The 19,485-nt window shown below is 40.2% G+C and overlaps 1 protein-coding gene across 5 annotated transcripts in view; it reads left to right on the top strand.

Annotated features, from left to right (window-relative positions):
• NNT (nicotinamide nucleotide transhydrogenase) overlaps positions 1-19,485 on the top strand; it is a 94,378-nt gene that overhangs the window by 19,596 nt on the left and 55,297 nt on the right. For all 5 annotated transcript variants that reach the window (XM_043598888.1, XM_043598914.1, XM_043598899.1 and 2 more), the window contains exons 6-7: positions 4,677-4,765; positions 9,963-10,150. In XM_043598888.1, the coding sequence (XP_043454823.1) occupies positions 4,677-4,765; positions 9,963-10,150 (277 nt within the window). The remainder of the gene's footprint in view (positions 1-4,676; positions 4,766-9,962; positions 10,151-19,485) is intronic.

Genomic DNA, 19,485 nt, shown 5'->3' with positions numbered 1-19,485 from the left:
TGGCACTTACCGTGGCCAGAAGTTGAATGCTGGTTTTATTTTATTTTATTATTTTTAAAGTTTATTTGAAAGAGAGAGAGATCGAGAGCACATGCGAGTATGCTTGTGCAAGGGATGGGTAGGGGGAAGGGGGAGAATCCCAAGCACAGTGAGGAACTCGATGAGGGGCTGGAACTCACAAACTGTGAGATTATGACCTGAGCTGCAATCTAGTTGGACGCTTAACCAACTGAGGCACCCAGGTGTCCCTGAATGCTGTTTTCAAACTGGCCAAATGCTTTGATGCACAAATCTGCTACTCAGTTTTGGTTAGACTCTTTCTCGAACTATGTGGAAGCTGAGAGGAAAGCTGTGAATATATAAGAGATTAAAAAGTGAAACAAAAGACCAGAGGCTTAAAGGAAGGAGAATCAATCAGCCCTTAAGAGGTAGAAAAGTGACTGTCTTTCCTGCGAATTTAAATTGCAGCTTCAAGGACTTTGGTTACATGTCAGAAATAGTTACATATTGAAGAATTAGACATTAGGTGAGTTTATCAAGGTAGATTGAAGAATACTTTATTTGACTTTTCTTTAAACACGGAAGGTTCTTACTTGTCTACAATGAGCTATCAGTTAGTTATTTGATGGCTTCCAATATGCCAGGCACTGCTCTAGGAGTTGGACTATGGGATGAACAAGGCAAAGGAGATCCCTGTCATATGAAACTTACACTCTAGTAGGGGCCATGGTGAGGTGATAAATACATAATCTAATCAATAGGTGAGATCATTTTAAATATAAAAGAAATGAACAGGATGATAGGATAGTGAGTCATGGGAGCAAGCTGCTTTTGCTAGGGTGATGGGAAGGCTTCCATTTGACATTAGAACCGAGGCCTAATGGATGGTGCGAAAGAAACCAGGTATTTAGGATTTCAGAGGAGCAGCACGTAGGAAAAGGAGCTTCCAAAGGAGCAGCACATATGAAGCCCTGAGATGGGAAAGGGCAGACTAAAGAAGGCTGTTGGTCTGGAGTGTGGTGAGCGATTGGAGATGATGGTGGAAAGGTAGGTTGGGGCTGGATGACGTTGAGCTTCTCTTACAGGTCTTGTTCACATTTTCTCACAGAGGAGGGAAGTGTCTGATTCAGGATTGTTTTGGAAAAACTCACTTTTTTTTCAAATAGAACGCTTCACTTCTGACATTCTGGTCACCTAATATGTGGGGGTTTTCTCCACACAAAGCAATTCTGTGACACCAGCAGGGTATGCTACAACTTAACTCTGTTCTAACACTGTCTACCTGGAGGTTGTGTCAGATCCCGCAGGTGAAGGGCTAGTCCCACGAGACTGCCTTCTCCCCGCTTCACATGACATTCGCAAGCTCAGGTTGTTGCCTGTGCCTCTGACAGATTGACTATAAATCATTTGGAGGTTCCCACGATTCCCTCCTTAGGTTCGGTTAATTTGCTAGAACTCAGAGCTCAGGAAAATAGTTTCCTTACTGTTTACCAGTTTGTTATAGAAGGATATGATAAAGGATACAGGTGAACACCCAGATGGAAGAAATGCATGAGGCGAGGTATGTGGGAAGGGGCATGGAGCCCTCCTTGGACACACTACTCTCCCTGCACCTCCGTGTGTTCACCACCCTGGAAGCTTTTAAACCTTGTACTTTGGGAATTTTTTATATGGAGACTTCATCACATGGGAACAATGGATGATTAACTCCTTTTCCAGCCCTTTCTCCTCTCTCTGGAGAATGGGAGGTGGAACTGAAAATTCTCAGCTGCTAACCATGGGCTTTCTGGTGGTCAGCTGTCATCCAGGAGCGAACCAGGAGTCAACTCATTAGAACAAAAGACACTGCTGTCACCCTCAAAATTCTAAGGGATTTAGGAACGCTATCACTAACTGGGGTCAAAGACCAGATATTGGAACAAAAAAATGTTCCTGCTGCTCTTGGTTTTAGGAGTTCTGTGTCAGGAACTGGGGACAGAAACTAATATATATATATATATATATATATATATATATATATATATATTCTATTATCTCACGAGGATTTAAAAAAGTCATCTGGAAGTTCTATGGGCGAATGGATAGTAGGGGGAAGGGTGAAGGCAAGGCCTGTTCAGGATTGATTGCTGAAATAGTACCCTGGGAAGGTAGTGGCAGTAAAGATGTAGAGAAGGGGGTGGATTGGGAGATCTTTGGGGGTTAACTCCAAGAGTGCTTGCTGAGGGATTGGAGGTAGAAATGTGCAAAGGGAGGGCACAAGATGACCTCCCTGTTTTGGCTTGAATGGTTATGTTGCACAGTTAGTGCCCTTAACTGAGATGGGGAGGTCAGGCGGAAGAACAAGTTAACTGACTGGAAATTAAGAACATTCCTAAACGTCATTCCATTCCCATGACCTTTCCCCTATTTTCTGAGTATATGTCTATGTTGTGCCAGTTAGCAGTCAGTGCTTTGTATCTCATCATTTAATGTAACTGCCTTCTGGGAAGGTTTTTTAACTGTGTTATTGCAGATACTAAGCAGCTTGCTCAGAGTTACCCAGAACTAGTTGGTAGCCGATTCGGGATTTCACTCCGATTTTTAACCTCTGTCTTTTCCTTCACCCCATCCTGGAGAGAAAGAGTAAATTCCAGATCTACCTGGCTTTATTATTGTGTGATTCTGCCTTTTAAATTATGAGGTCTTTTGTTATTTCTGGATTCAGGGTAACTTGATCTAGTCCTGTGATTTTTACTTATTTTATTTTTATTTCACATTTTCATTGTGTGGAGCAGGGTTGGTGCCTTGGATCCCAGAGCCAGCTTGTTCCCTGTGCTCCTTCTTTGTCCCCTTCCCTGTAGCTTAACACCCTCCCCCGTGACCTTCACCATCTAGATCAATTCACATGATCTCGGAGACACTGCTTAGAGGTCACTGGAGTATGGTTTGACTAGCCTTTTTTTTTTTTTTTTTTGAGAGACAGAGAGCACGCAAGTGAGAGCAGAGAGAGAGAGAGAGAGAGAGAGAGAGAGAATCCTGAAGTGGGGCCTCGAACTCACAAACTGTGAGACCATGTCCTGAGCTGAAGCCAGATGCTTAACCGACTGAGCTACCCAGGCACCCCTTGACTAGCCTTCTTAAAGAGGTGGAAGGAGGGGCGCCTGGGTGGCTCAGTTGGTTAAGCGTCCGACTTCGGCTCAGGTCATGATCTCACGGTCTGTGAGTTTGAGCCCCGCGTCGGGCTCTGTGCTGACAGCTCGGAGCCGGGAGCCTACTTCCGATTCTGTGTCTCCCTCTCTCTGACCCTCCGCTGTTCATGCTCTGTCTCTCTCTGTCTCAAAAATAAATAAACATTAAAAAAAATAATAATTAAAAAAAAAAAGAGGTGGAAGGAGATGTGGGCATCATGGGTAGGTGGGGATTTATAAGCTTCACTGTTTTCTGTGGGTGGCTTTTTTCCTTTTCTTTCTTTTTTTAAACAGCAACAAGGAGTTGCCTCAATTGACTGGGAAGTATAATAGAACTTTTCTCTGAAAGGCCCATTCCAGACTGGAGACAACATTGCTCTTATTGTGTTTCTTAGAAGGCCGGGAGACTCTTGTTTCTGAGAAATTCTTTGGTTTTCTTGGCTCTAACTGTTCAGTGGTTAGGGAGATTAGTTATGTTGCTTTGGTCATTCAAATTGGTTCAAAATTAGATAGTTGGTCACCTGCTGTTCTTTCAGAAGCATTTGAACTCAAAATAGAAGGTAGACATTTTATCAAAGTTGTATCCATCTTTGAAACTTATTTTGCTATTTTGTGAACATAGAGGAACCTTAACATTTGTGAGGGGAGAGATAGCTAGAATGCTGCGCTAGGAGTTTATTTCAGTGCAGGTAGCTTTTACACACTGAGAAAGACCTGTTAATCTATTTTTCTTTAACGGTTACCTTATTTAATTTTTTTTTTTTTTTAAATTTTAGAGAGGGAGAGAGCACATGTGTGAGCACAAAAAAGAGGGGCAGAGGGAGAGAGAGAATCTTAGGCTCCATGCTCAGTGTGGAGCCAGACATGGGGCTTGATCCCATGACCCTGGGATCATGACCTGAGCCAAAATCAAGAGTCTGATGCTTAACTGACTGAGCCACTCAGGCTCCTCAAGACCTGTTAATCTTTAACACGTATAATCCCCATTGTGCTGTATGTGGCTTCCACACCGAGATGCTGGTTGTCAGACTTCTTCGTGAAGATTGTGGGCCTTTGCCAGCAGTCGTTCCTTTGATAAATTTTTAAAAACAGCGGAGGTTCAGATAAAGTGTTGTCTATCCACTCAGTATATTTATTGAGGGCTGATCACCACTGCCAGGCACCACCTGGTGTATTATTGAATGCTGTGTACCAGGTGCTGATAGTTATTAGCTGATGATTTTTCATAGCCAGTTGATAATGAACTTTTTAAAAAACATACCGTTCTGGGGCACCTGGGTGGCTGAGTCGGTTAAATGTCCAACTTTGGCGCAAGTCATGATCTCATGGTTCGTGGGTTCAGCCCCGCAATGGTCTCTGTGCTGACAGCTCGGAGCCTGGAGCCTGCTTCTGTTTCTGTGTCTCCTTCTCTCTCTGCCCCTCCCCCACTTGCACTCTGTTTCTCTCTCTTTCAAAAATAAGTAAACATTAAAAAAAAATGGAAACATACCGTTCTGCCTTTTCCCCTAGATTCTGATAGTTGGTGGTGGTGTTGCTGGGCTGGCTTCTGCAGGTGCAGCGAAGTCTATGGGTGCTATTGTTCGAGGATTTGACACCAGGTAAGTGCTCTATGAGTGACTGCTGTTAAGGTGAAAACATTTTGTTTCAGGTGGATATTATGCTGTCTTTGGAATTTATAAATGGAAGTTTCACATTGAAAACTGCTTTACAAGCTCTTGACATTTCAAAATGTTTCTACTTCTTCCAAGTTAACTCAAAGTAGAAAAGTATTATCTAGTGGGAAAAAATATCTAAGGACCCAGACTCCATACAGCAAAAATAATTTAAAAAGCAGAAGAATTGAAAACAAACAACTCGTATTCAGTTTTCTTTATGTGGATTAGCAGTGGGACCAGAATTATTCCCATCCTGAGTTTGTAATCTGTTGCTCTGCAGATTGCATTTACAAGTCAGGGAGGACATGAACCAAGATGTCTGTGAGTTAGAGGAGAGTGGTATAGGAGATATTTTGGGAACACCTGGCTGGCTCAGTCACTAGAGCATGTGACTCTTGATCTTGTGGTCATGAGTTTGAGCCCCACGTTGGGCATTGGGTTTCCTTAAAACAAAAAAAGTCAGCATAGGAGGTATTTTGGAAAACAGACGGGGGGTGGGCAGAGGGCAGGGAGGGGTATGCTCTGCATTTTGATGCAGGCAAATAAAGCTGATTGGGCAATAGTGGAGCCCCTAGGAGAAAATACTCAATTATGTTCATTGCATAATACTTTAAAGCAGACATATCAACATTTTCTAGAATTCTTTAAAGAAAAGTTTGATTAAAATTGTTCTTCATTTCAGAAGATATTAGATGCTGGATTTTATGAAATGCTTATTGAGAATTGCTGTTATTTTTATGTATGAATACTATTTCAGGGTTAAAATGCATAGTTCTTCATTATCAGCTGAGATCAGTGGAGGAATAATACTGCTGCTAATCTTGAATATAGAATGATCAAAAAAATTTGCAGCCATTCAAAGTTGGAAAGAATGTGACTTTCTGGAGTAAGGAATGTTCCATAGAATATGATTTACAGGGCTTACGTGGAGTTTAGAGAAGTGATGTACTGATAAAAAGCTGTCCTGCTGAAATGAGAAAAGGCTTTTCTGCAATAACGAGGATGCATGCCAAGGATAGCCAGTGTTAAGCATGTTATTTGTGCTTTTAATTTTTAATGTTTGTTGATGTGAAGTTTTTGAAGACATCCAAACCTGGAGAGAGGAGGTTGTGCAAGTTTTCAGTGTAGCGACAGTAGCATTAATGTGGAAATGTGCATATTTGACTTAGAGATGATTTGAAACTTGGTGTTGGGTCAGCTGCTGAGAATTTAGTGTGTATTTTGATGTCACTGGTTTAGATAGTGTACAGATCTGATAGCTAGAGGATGGCTGTTGCTTAACTCCATTTTTATTTACCATTTACTAGGATAGCTCAAGTACACAATGAAGAAAGATGTGGCTGAACTATATAATCCTTTTCTAAGGATTATACATACCTCAATCACTATTTTTTTTTCCAACGTTTTTTTTTTTTTTTTTTTAATTTTATTTTTGGGACAGAGAGAGACAGAGCATGAACGGGGGAGGGGCAGAGAGAGAGGGAGACACAGAATCGGAAACAGGCTCCAGGCTCCGAGCCATCAGCCCAGAGCCTGACGCGGGGCTCGAACTCACAGACCGCGAGATCGTGACCTGGCTGAAGTCGGACGCTCAACCGACTGCTCCACCCAGGCGCCCCTCAATCACTATTTTGAGACTAGGGGTTGGTATCATAAATATGAAATCCAAACACATTAGAAAACACACTCGATTATAAATTCTTGTTGGAAGACTGAACAGTATATATTTTCAGATAAACATCCTAAAAACTTAAGGACAACTCATTGCTCATCAATATTAAAGGAGTGTGATTTTTAAATTTTTTCAAACAATAGCTAAGAGATTCCCCTGGTAACAATAGTGAGCATCCTACCTAATGCCTGTGTCGCAAAGTTTAGAAATATAATAGCTTTACTTTATTTTTCTTTATGTGTGTGTTCCAATAAAGCTTTATTTACAAAAACAATTGGCAAGTCAGGAGCTATAGTTTTCAGACACCTGTACTAATGTTTACTCTCTTCCAGGCATTGTGCTATCTGCTTTGTTTTATTTGTTCTTTACAAACACTTAGGGCACCTGGGTGGCTCAGTTAGTTAAGTGTCTGACTCTTGTTTTTGGCTCAGGTCACGATCTCAAGGTTGTGAGACCAAGCCCTGCTTCTGGCTCTGCACTGGGCGTGGAGACTGCTTAAGATTCACTCTCTCCCTCTGCCCCTCCACTGCTTGTGCTCTCTTTCTTTCTCAAAAATAACAACAAAAAAACCTATGATGTGGGGATGATTAGCCCTATTTTACATACTATAGACATATCAATTTTATAACATTCAGTTTCCTTTCTTATCATAAAACTAATACATGCTTATTCCCCCAATTAAAAAAAAAAACATTAAAAAGTACAAAAAGTGAAAATAAAATAGCCTATTCCCTGGAAAGAACTGTGAACAGTATATATTGTCTTTTCTACACATTAACTAAAAATGTAATTTTGCTAACAGTACTATTTTAACTGGCTTTGTTTTTACTTAGCAGTTGATTGTGAAGATCTTGATTAACCTACAAACATATTTAATGGCTGCATAGGATTCCACTGTGTGGAAGTAGAGTGACTTCTTTAATTAATCTTCTATAATGGACATTTTCACTGTATATAAACAATACTGTATATGTCTGTGTAAGAACATATGTATTTGGAGATAGTTCATTATTTCCTTAGGATAAATTCCTAGAAATGAAATTTTGGGGTCAAAAATATTCACATCTTACTTACATTTTGATACATTATAATAGTTTTAAGTGATAATTATTTTGAGGGCAGAGATTCTAACATAGCATTTATGTTTCTGATTATTTATACATGTCCACTATTGAAAAATACAGAGAAACATCAGAAAATGAAAATACCTTTATAATTCTACCAGCTAGATCCAATTGCTAATGATTTTTTTGGTATCATTTCTTATAGATATTTATGCAGATACCCTTTGAATGAAATTGTGATCACTCACACATACATATAGGTCATTTTAAATTCATCTTATTTCATTAAAACTAGTATACATTTCTTAAACTTTGTAAACAGCAGTATCCTTTTGGCTGTAAGGAATAGAAAACACCAATTCAGACTGGCTTAAACTCTAAATAAATGTATTAGCTCTTTTAAATGAAAATCCATGGGAAGGAGTCCCTTTTCACATTCGAGTCAGCAGTTCATTGGTGCCGTCCAGCACCGGGTTCTTTCTGTCCTCTCGGCTGTCCTCAGCTTTGGCTAATTTCCCTGTGTCACAAGTTGGCCTTCCTGGGCAATCAGGACTACAAGCTTCCTTGTTCAAGCCAGCAGAAAGGGTGAGAACCTCTTGCTGAATCATGTCCTACCTACCCTTTGTGTCCTCTCTCTGACCATGACTGTTGCTTGGGACTGATGGCCTCAGGCCACGGTTTCCCAAACTTCCCTGATGGCCAGAATTACCTGCAGCTTTTGCTAAAAATAAAGCTTCTGGCCTCTCCCCTGGAGATTGTAATTCAGTGGGTCTGGGAAGGGGTCGATGTCATTAGTGGGGTTTGGGATTCACTATCGTGGGATAGGGGTTGGTAAGTTAAACACACTTTCCACCACAGAACTGAGATCTTTGTTGGCTCTGGTTTTCCAGCTAGTACATGGTGCATGGCTAGAGTTTATTTTTTTAAACTGAATGTATTTTTATATAGTTTGAATGTGTTGGCTGTTCACATTTTAACATACACTATGTATAGGTTGCTTTTTTCAAACACAATTTAATGAGGACTAGGAACAAAAATCACTTTATTAAAATATTTCTAAGAGTCCATTATATGAGAGAAGTCCCCATAAATCAGAACATTTACAAATGAAAATCTCAACCTGAGTGATTGGAATGAAGTCAAATGTTAACGTAGGTCAGAGCTCATGTCATCATTGACAATGGAGGCCCAAGAAACATAATTGATTATTGGAGTTATCAGTAGTGAAATTCCTTTTGCAACTGAACTAAGTAGAAGTTGGAATTCCCTATAATTTTTATTTTTCCAGAAAAAAAAAGTTATAGAAGTGGTATGCACTTCTGGAGATAATTGAAATAGTCCAGTCAAAGCTATCAAAAGAAAATCTCCAGTTTTGAAGATAGACAGTTCGTTCTTCTTAAAACTCAACACCCAAAAAATAAATAATCCAATTAAAAATTGGGCAGAAGACATGAACAGACATTTTTCCAAAGAAGACATCCAGATGGCCAACAGACACACGAAAAGAGGCTCAACAGCACTGATCATCAGGGAAATACAAATCAAAACTACGGTGAGATACCACCTGACACCTGTCAGAATGGCTAAAATCAGTAACACAAGAAACAACAGGTGTTGGTGAGGATGTGAAGAAAAAGGAACCTTCTTGCACTGTTGGTGGGAATGCAAACTAGCGCAGCCACTCTGGAAAACAGTATGGCGGTTCCTCAAAAAGTTAAAAATAGAAGTACCCTACGATCCAGCAATTGCACTACTAGGTATTTACCCAGAGAATATAAAAACACTAATTTAAAGGGATACATGCACCTGATGTTTATAGCACCATTATTGACAATAGCTAAATTATGGAAATAGCCCAGTGCCCTTTGACTAATGAATGGAAAAAGAAGATGTGGTATGTGTGTACAATGGAATATTATTCAGCCATAAAAAGAATGAAATCTTGCCATTTGCAACAATATGGATAGAGCTGTATTAAGTTAAGTGAAATAAGTCAAAGAAAGACAAATACCATATGATTTCACTCACATGTGGAATTTAAGGAGCAAAACAAGCAAAGGGGAAAGAGAGAGGGAGAAGGAGGGGTAAACCAAGAAACAGACTGTTAACTATAGAGAACAAACTGATGGTTACCAGAGGGAAGGTAGGTGGCAGGGGGATGGGTGAAACAGGTAATGGGGATGAGGAAGTGCACCTTTTGTGATGAGCACAGGGTGTTCTATGGAAATGTTGAATCACTGTATTGTACACCTGCAGCAGATATTACACTGTTATGTTAGCTAATTGGAATTTGAATAAAAACTTAAAAAAAACCCCAACCCCCCAAATATGTATGTAAATAATGATCTCGATTTCTGCATTAAGGGCCTGAAATAACCCCTGCTTTCCCTTCAATAATCACCAGAGCTGCAGCTTTGGAGCAGTTCAAGTCTCTTGGTGCTGAGCCCTTGGAGGTGGACTTGAAGGAATCTGGTGAAGGACAAGGAGGATATGCGAAAGAGATGTCCAAAGAGTTCATCGAAGCTGAAATGAAGCTCTTTGCTCAACAGTGCAAGGAGGTGGATATCCTCATCAGCACAGCCCTTATTCCAGGTGTGTCATTAAGCCCGGGGTCATCAAAAGCACTTTCACTGATGATATTTTAAAATGAGAGTGAGAGTTGTTCAACATGTGAATTGCTTTAAGTAAAGATTAATTTACTTTCTAGGAATTGAGAAAGCATATGAAAGGCAGAAAAGACCAAAATCACTGTAGCCTGTAGAGAAAAATGATCGTTAATAATGTGATATGTTTTTGTTCAGTCTTTTTTTTCCCATGTATTTTTATCTAGCTGTGTTCATAGGTCATATTCTGTGTACAAAATTCTATTTGTAAGCAATTTCCTGTTTACACCTTTGATAAATTGGTTTTTAATTTATTTCTGTTCTCTTTGTTAAGATACAATGTTCTTATTGTAGGACATTCAAACAGGACTGAAAAATATGAAGAACAAAAGTACAGACCTAAAATTCCACCAGAGATGGCTGTTATTAATATTTTAGCCATTTTCCCATGCATGAGAGAGAAAGGGACTTTGCATGTGTGTGTGTGTGTGTGTGTGTGTGTGTGTGTGTTTGTGGAATTTCCGGTATATATTTTTTACTAAAGGATATGGCACTTTATCACTTTTTAATTATTTCCTTTGGCATGTTTGGTCTTTGCAACCAAATTGTAAGCTTTTGGATGGCAGGAATTACTTTTCAGTCCTTTGCCACATCCTCTTCTAAAGAATATTCTTCATTCAGTAGATGATTGATGCCAAATCAGTAAGCTCTTATTAATCAGTAAAGAGTAACTTGACCTAGCAAGATTTGGGAGTGAAAAACATTCCACCTTTTTTCCTCCTTTCCTTCTGCTATTGAATGATGAATACCATGCCGACTCTAATATTTTCCTTTCTGAAAGGAAGTGGGCCAGATAATGAGAGTTTACAGGGCTAATGGTTACTTGTGTCAGATCTTACTAAAGGAGACTTGCTTTCTAATGTTTCTCAACATTAGAAGTTGCTTTGTCATGAGACCATGGGAGAGGAGAAATTCTCTTCTGTCATCTTCCCCCAAGCCCCAGTCTGAATAATATACAAGCAAGGGCAGGAAGATGATTGACATCATATCTATGAGCTTGTGGGGGAAAATATGTCCCTCAAGCTCTTCTTTCTGTCCTGTTTACCTGAGTGATACCAGATAGGTAAGCTGGGCTCTCAAGACAACCAGCATCCCACCAGAGCTGGCTACATGAAGCAGACTGGACAGGCTCGTGACATGGCTCAGCCCATAGAAGAATCTGTGAGTGTAGAAATGAGGCTGGGTCGGTCACTGGAGGCGGAATGCAGATCAGTCAGGCAAGCCAGGGGCTCAGGGTGATATTTTGAAATCTGCCGGCTATGATAGGACTCATGAACAAGCAGTGGCAGGAGGGCATTTAAGGATTTTGTTCTTTCCTTTTGTGGCAGTGGCCTCTGGCCCAGCTGTTGCATGGGTGGCTTTGAAGGAGGGATGGGGTGGCCTTTACTGTAGCTACCATCTGACCTTTGGAAGTTAGCTCCATGGTGGAGAGTGGTTATGAGCTGACTAGATATAAGTGGCCAGTAGAGGGTGCTAAAACATTTCCTCATGGAGTAAATGATGCAGACATGAAGCTAGTTTTAGTCAAGTCATACTCTCATTGGACACGGGATACTTTGGACATAGTATATAGAATTATTATTGATTATAAAGCCCAAAGTAAGCGATACAACTCAAGACTTCTTATGTAAAACACATAATTGACTTTTAGGGTCTACCCCTCCCTGATAATATCTTTTTTTTTTTTTAATAATTTCCTAATAGTGTATTTTGGTAAAAGGTCAAATAGTCTTAAAGAAGATTTGTTAAAAACGTTTTGTTAATCTGTTCCACTGAAGCTTTACTGTTTTCCGTCTTTTCTGAAGCTGCGATCTGCTTGGAGCACATTTAAGTTAGACAAAGTCCTTGACCAGTGGACTGACCCAGAGCCGGTACTCAGAGGGCTGGTCTTTCTGTTATCCTTTTTTTTGTTTTATTTGAAAACAGAAAGAAAAAGAAAGAAAAGAAAGAAAGAAAGAAAGAAAGAAAGAAAGAAAGAAAGAAAGAAAGAAAAAGTAACTTAGTATTATAAGGAAGAAGATCTTTCTAAAGGTTTTTCATATTGCTTGGGGAACTGAGACCTGAAAGCATAAAGCATGAGCATTAAAACAAAAAGAGGAAAAGATTCTATAAAGGCATAACACCCTTTGAAAAACCATCCTTGGCATTAAACGTTTACTGGTTTATGTCCTGAGCCTTTGCATAGGTCACCTGATGGTGTGTTGAGCTCATGAAAGACTCTTGGAACAGAAGTTGTTCTCAGGTTTTCCTTGAGTGGATCCAGAGGAGATTAAGTCAAATGTCAAAAGTCCTTCAAACTGAGATTGCTTGCTAGGATCCAGGTGCCTTGGAGGCTGCCCTGAAGACCTGACATGGATAAGAATGCCGAGAGGGGCACCTGGGCAGGTAGCTAGCTTCAGGTAGCAACCTCACAGAGTTGGTAAATTTTCATTCCTCCAAGTCCAGGGGCTTGAAACAAAAATAATGGTATATTTATGTTGATTGGATGTGGAATGAGATATTTCTGTAGCTCACTAATTATTTTGCTGCCTCGTGCCATCATCTGGACTCCCTAGATTGGGTTGGGTGAAGGGTTAAAGGCTGGAGTGTCATTTAACACAGGTCACTTCAGGATAGAGTTGACAGTCCCATTTTGTGGTGTTGTGCACACAAGGGAAAGCTCTCAGCTTTCCTGTCCAGCTCTTTGCCCTTTGGGGCTATTGTTAAAGAGGAAGGCAGCCCCACCTTTGGTCATGTTCAGGCTGTGCTCACAATCTTTTCTGTTAAACTTTTTGCAACCAAAGAGGTTTTTCAGCATCTTTATTGTTCTGGCACCCTTTTAGACTTTCCACAGACTTGGAATATTTCATCAGGAACAGACTGAATCAGGTTGAAAATTTGATGGGTAAGTTAGGGAGGGGTGGTGTGGGGTGAGGAGGAATCGTATGGTTTAGCACTACCTCTCTGTCAGGCATATTTCACCTAAATCCCAGTGTAAGAATGAGGAGTTCTGTGGTGCCCATGCTAAATCTCCTCTGACAGAAACAACCTTCTGCATATAAAACCTTCCTGATGACTGTCTCACTAAAAAATTATAACCTCGTAAGCTCCTCCACCTTTCCTGCTCTCCTCTTTACCCCCTCCTCAGGTCTTCCCCTTATTTTGTAATTGAACCATAGCTATTGGAAAGCCTGGGTTTTTTGTTTGGTAATGATGGCAGTGACTTGGACCACTGGGGTTCCCACCATCATTGGACAAGGCACCTGAAGTGATCAGGATTGGCTTACAAGCCCTGCCCACCATGCCTTCAAGTTCATGCTCCTTGGTAAGGTATCTGTTGCCTTTTAATTTCTAGTCTCATTTCGCCTTCGGGCCTCATGTTAAACTAATTTCTTACTCTCTGGGCCTAATTTCAGTCATGCTGGCTGCTATTGTCTTTTCAAATAGGCCAAGGACTTTCAGACCTTTGCACATATTATTCCTTCTCTTTGGAATGCTATCGCTGCCTTTCCCTGCCTTTTGAAATCCTGCTTAACCCAGTTACCGCTTCCTCCACGGTTTCTGCTCTCTCCTACTCAACCGTAAACACTGTTCTTTCTGCACCCACAGCACTCTCTGCCTGTGCCATGGATTCCCCATAGTTCCCAGTCTCATTGCCCCTAGTGGCCCCATGCAGCATATGTTGGGCTTCTTAAGATCTGTCATGGTGGGTGCTTACCACAGGGCCCTGTGTACAGCAGGGGTTCAGCAAAAGTTGTTGAGCTAATGTTCCTGGATGCCTTCCTTAGGTCTCCGTTGGTACGGTCTCTTCTTTTTCCAGTGCTATCCAAGGAATGAGAGAACATTCTGTTGGCTCATTTTTGGATGGGAATAATGCAGAGGCTAACCTAAGACTGGGAACCTAGCTTTCTTAAACTGTCAAAACTAGGACACTTGCCAGGTTTGCAATTTAAGGTGGTTAGCTCCTCTTAGGAGATAGACTTAGGAAGTAGTAAGGTCTGTCCTGGAGTTAGAAAGTATCTACCAGCCAGGAGGGAAGATAGTTGTTGCTTGATTATAAATTATAATATCTCAGTCCATATATACTTGGACCTCTTTTTAGGCACAATCCAGATTATGGTAACAATACTTTTTATCTACACTAGATAGGGTCTGTAGAATATACCCCTCAAAGGACCCTTGTGATAATTTTACGTGACTCTAGAGAATTGGCAGGGCGGCGGGGGGTTGTTTTCCCCAAAATAAAGGCCTTACGCATATCACACCAAACCGGAGAAATTTTGCGGTCTCCTTGGAAAATCAACATTGGTTCTTTATCTGACATTACTTTTGTCTTTTTGAAATCTGTCTTTCATAAAGAGCAGAAATATAGTACAAAAAAATAATTTTTCACAGTAATGTTCACACTTGTTCTTTCAGCCAGGAGAATAACTGATATGGTGATAATATTTGCCATTTGTGAAATTCCACAAAGACAACACGGCTTTGACAACTCTACAAAGTTTTTGCCTAAAGTAAATGTTTATTGTTCAGGTTGTTCTTTTCCTTCTCTGTAAGCATGATGATCTGACAGGACAAAGCTCATATAGATCAGCCATTTCTCACTTTTTTTGAATTATTTATTGCTTTGTTTACTGACTAACCTGATTCATCTGTCACCCTCCCCTCCCTCAAATGTATTGTATGACTGTATGGAATTTCTAATATTACTTCTACAAAGTTTCATTTGTTTTCAGAATTTTGAAGGACAGAGAGAAACACTTAAGTGTTGCAACATCAAAGATTGGTAACCACAGGCTGTCTACACACCTCTTGGTAGCTTTCAACACGGACAGGGCAACTTGTCATCAAGAGGAAGATGCCAAGACTGGGGAGTGTCCCATTACCATTTATCAGTCATGACTTCTTAGAGTGTGTTTGAGCGCGCTTAGTGAGTTATTGGGCCGAATTTAACAAATGTTTGTTAGGAAAATTTATGGCACAGAATTATATTCTGGTTTGGTCTATTATTTCTCCAAACATATGTTGCAAGATTGGAAGTTGTGTTTCCCTCCCTGGCAGTCCCTGAGTTGAAAAGGATTGGGAGGCTGAGGCCATCCCTGGGGAAGCAACACCCCATGGAGTTACTGCTAACAGCTAGTACTGCCTACCACATGTGTTTCTGTATTTCCTTCTTTCCACGTTCCCTATACTTTCTTGTGTCTCAGCGTCAGGGTGGTCTGGCTGCTATAACAAATCCGCACAAAAGCCTGGACGTGATAGAAATTTACTTCTTGCTCAGTTAGCAGTAACGGGTGGTTGACATGTTGGTGGGCATCTCTCCTTCACGTGGTCATCTGGGGACTCAGGTATGACAGTGTCGCCATCATCATGATGAGGCTCTGAAGATCACTGCAGGCACCGTGTCTCCTCCAGCCAGCCAGAGGGAAAGGGACATAGAGGAATGCACATAGGATGCCTACGAATGGCACATACCACTCGTCACATTTCTTTGGCTAAGACTTAGTCACATGGCCAACCCTAACTGTGAAGGAAGCTGGGAATTGTTTCCTAGCTGTGTGCCCAGGAATAATAGAACATTGCATTAGTTTGCTAAGGCTGCCGTAACAAAATCCCAGCTTAAACAACTGAAATTTCTTTTCTCACAGCTCTGGAGGCTGGAGGTCCCAGGCCAAGGTGTAGGCAGGTTTGGTTTCTTCTGAGGCCTCTCTCTCTGGCTTGTAGATGGTCTTCTATGTAGATTTCTTTGTCTTCTATGTAGATGGTCGTCTTCTTGCTGCGTGCTCATGTGGTCTTGGTGTCTCTTTTTTTTTAATCCACATTTCTTCTTATTTTAAGGATGTCGGTCAGATTGAATTAGGGCCTCATTTTGACTTGATCACCTTTCTTTAAAGGTGGTTAAAGAATTCACCAATTTCCCAGTATCATATTTTAAGGTAGTAGGGGTTAGGGCTGCAACGTATGAATTTTCTGTGGACATAGTTCAGCTCATAACAAACATGGATTTTGGTGAACAGCTAATAGCTTTTTCCTTTTTCTTGCTTTGTAATTTTATCTGCTTATGTTTAATGTATTCACTGGGGATCAGATCTTGGATTTAGAGCCAGAGAAAGTAGATTCAAATTCTAGTTCCGCTGCTTAAGAGCTGATGTGTCTCTCTGAACCTCAGATTCCTCATCTCTGAAAAGGAGGTAAACATTTTTATCTCCCAGAGCTGATTCATTGAATAGATGAAGAAAAAAAGCCAGTGTAGGGATCAGGGCCTGGCTTAGAGAGAGCATTAGCATCATTCTCTTTCCCGCCACGGGTGATGTCTGGTCCTGCACATGGTACTCAGGACTGAAAACTTACTGACTTTGTGAACAGAAGGTCTAGACATTCTCAAGGATTACATGGAATGTCTAAGGCAGTCCCTGAAAAACTGAATTTTCTGAAGATATGCATTTCAGCAAGGCTCTTTTGTCAATTAATCTCATTCTGGCCTAAGTTGAATAACATGGGAAATAAATAACATGGTAAAAAAATGTTTCTATTTTTAGAAAGAATCTTTTAATTATTTTATAAAACTAGTTAAATCAGGTTGTGTAATAAATATTCATTTTTTTATTTTAAGGCATTTTGGTAGCAAAATGCTAAACATGCATTGGAGAGAACACAATGTTATAATTTATATAAAAATATTATACATTTCCTGTTTGTGCTACCATTTAACTTTGGTAGACTGTTTTAGTGTTTTAAGAATTCCCATCATTTATGGAACCATGGTAACATCTTGACTAATTATGATCTGTATACAAATTTATAGCTATGAGAGGTAAATGATTAAGATGATCCTTAAAATTTTTTATAAATGTGTTCTTTAATTATTAGGTAAAAACTTGTTTTTAGGTTTTTTTTCTTCAAACAGATCTTTAGGGATTTCTCCAGTTTGCTAAAATATGCTGTTGACTAATCCTATTTCGTAAGTATTACATTTAGAAATATCGCGGTATTCAGTTTGTAAAAGCCAAGGTTTTGCTGGCCTGAGTTTCTCTCTAGTTCCTAATACAAATAATTAATTGTACAGAGAAAATTTGTCTCTAGTTCCGTGGACAGAATTCACCAATAAAGTACTCTGCTGGGGTCAGAATCTCTTTTCATGAACATAGCTGTCTATAGCCTAGCCGGTGATAACATAGATAAAGGGGTTGAATCAGTATGTTGCTGTCTGCACCGTGAGGCTGCCTAAATCACAGACCCAGGGGCAGCTAGGTGGCTCAGCTGGTTAAGCGTCTGACTTCAGCTGAGGTCATGATCTCACAGTTCGTGGGTTTGAGCCCTGCATCAGACTCTGTGCTGACAGCTCAGAGCCTGGAGCCCACTTCAGATTCTGTGTCTTCCCCTCTGTCTCTGCCCTTCCCCAACCTGTGCGCTCGCTCACTCTCTGTCTCTCTGTCTCTCTCTCTCAAAAATAAACAAACAAACTTAAAAAAATTTAAAAAATCACAGACTCATTAGATGATAGATCAGTGGATCAAATATTCAGCAGTTTCTTGCCACTTCCTGTCTATTACATAATCAGTTACCTGTGTGTGTGTGTGTATATATGTATATATATATATATGTATAAGAAACTTTTTGTCCTTATCTGTAACATCTTTATAGCTTACAAACCATTGCTTTAACCCCATCTGTGATTTTGAAATTCCAGAATTTCGTGTGTATCAGTTAGCATACCTTTGGCTGTCAGAAGCAGAAATTCCAACACAATCTGCTTTAAATAAGAAAGGAAAGAAACTTCTTGGGTCGCGTATCTGAAGAAAGTCCCCTTGTAAGTGTGGATAGGTGTGCTGACATCAGGGGGACTTTGGCTGTGCTCCTGTAGTCTGTCACCTTGCCCTGCTCTGTAGAAAGAAGGCAGCAGCGGTGTGGGGCCTCTAGTCTGCAGGACACGACATCTGGAAGGAAGGCCAGTTCTGATGGCTCCCTCTTGAAGAGCAAGGGAACGTCTTTTTCAGAAGCCTTTAGTAAACTTTTCTTTGTTCTTATTGGCCTTAATGGGGTTCGTGCCCATTCCTGAACCAGCTGGTGGAGGCAGGACAATGCGATGCCCCTTGGCTTACATCTGGATTTCAAAATGGTCACTAATAATATGATGAGATTATCCTTAGGCCAGCCTGCATCTGGAGTGGTGTCTGAGGTTATTTCTCCTGAAGTTCATGGACTGTGTGGAGAAAATGGAAATCAGAGTAGTGACAAGAGGAGGAGATGGGTGCTGGGTAAACAACAATGCTCAGTGCAAAACTGTGTTGTCTTCTAATGATATTTCTTTATATGTAAATGCTGTAGTTCACACTGTCTTTACATGCTGTATTTTCCACTGAGTCTGGATAGTATTGCATTCCATTAATAATTATCCTTGTTTTCTTAGTACTTATTCAGGAGAAATCTATCTTGGTTTGGATAAATGTATTCTTTAATTTGTATTTTTTCTTTTTCTTTTTTAAAGCTTACTTGAGAGAGAGTGTGCAATTGTGTGCGAGCGGGGGAGGGGCAGAGAAAGAGTCCCAAGCAGGCTCCACACTGTCAGCATGGAGCCCGATGTGGGCTTGAACTCAGAACCCAGCGATTATGACCTGAACCAAAATCAAGAGTCAGATGCTTAACTGACTGAGCCACCCAGGCACCCCTATTGTTTGTATTTTTATCTCTTTGCCACTGTACTGTTGAATATACTACGATCTTGTTAAAGCAGAAGGTTTTTCTTGAGCCTGTCTAATCTGACACCTCACTGGCCAGAAGTTCAGGAAGTTAGAAATTTCCCCATCTGATTACATGCTATAGAGTAATCCCAGTAAATAATGCTAAATGCTGTTTGGAATCAAAATTTTGTGGTAAACCCATTTCATTTTGGTGTCTTGTTATTCTTAATATTTTTAGTGGTTTCCTCTTAATGGTTTTTTGTTTCATTTTGTTTTTGGGTTTTGCTGCTGTTGTTGTTGTTGTTGTTGCTTTGGTGTGGTTAAAGTTGTCTGTGAGGGCTTAATTCTTTTCCCAGTAAGGTAGAATCTGAGAATTTATTGATTTCAGATGATTAGGTTAGCTCTGATTCATTTAATGAAGTATAATGTATTGTAAGACTTTCTGATAAATCTTTACCCATTGATATTTAGTTTAAGCTAAATCACTCTTTTTTGAAATTAGTGCTACAGAGAAGCCAATGATTCTTTTGCTACGTAGCCATAGTTGTTAAAGCTATTTTTTTCTTTTTCTTTTTTTTTTTAAATAATCTCGACACCCAACGTG

The sequence above is a fragment of the Prionailurus bengalensis genome, chromosome A1 (assembly GCF_016509475.1).
Source record: "Prionailurus bengalensis isolate Pbe53 chromosome A1, Fcat_Pben_1.1_paternal_pri, whole genome shotgun sequence".
NCBI classification, from domain to species: Eukaryota; Metazoa; Chordata; class Mammalia; order Carnivora; family Felidae; genus Prionailurus; species Prionailurus bengalensis.
The sequence above is the reverse complement of the archived record's forward strand: the minus strand, read 5'-3'. Positions and strand labels throughout refer to the sequence as shown.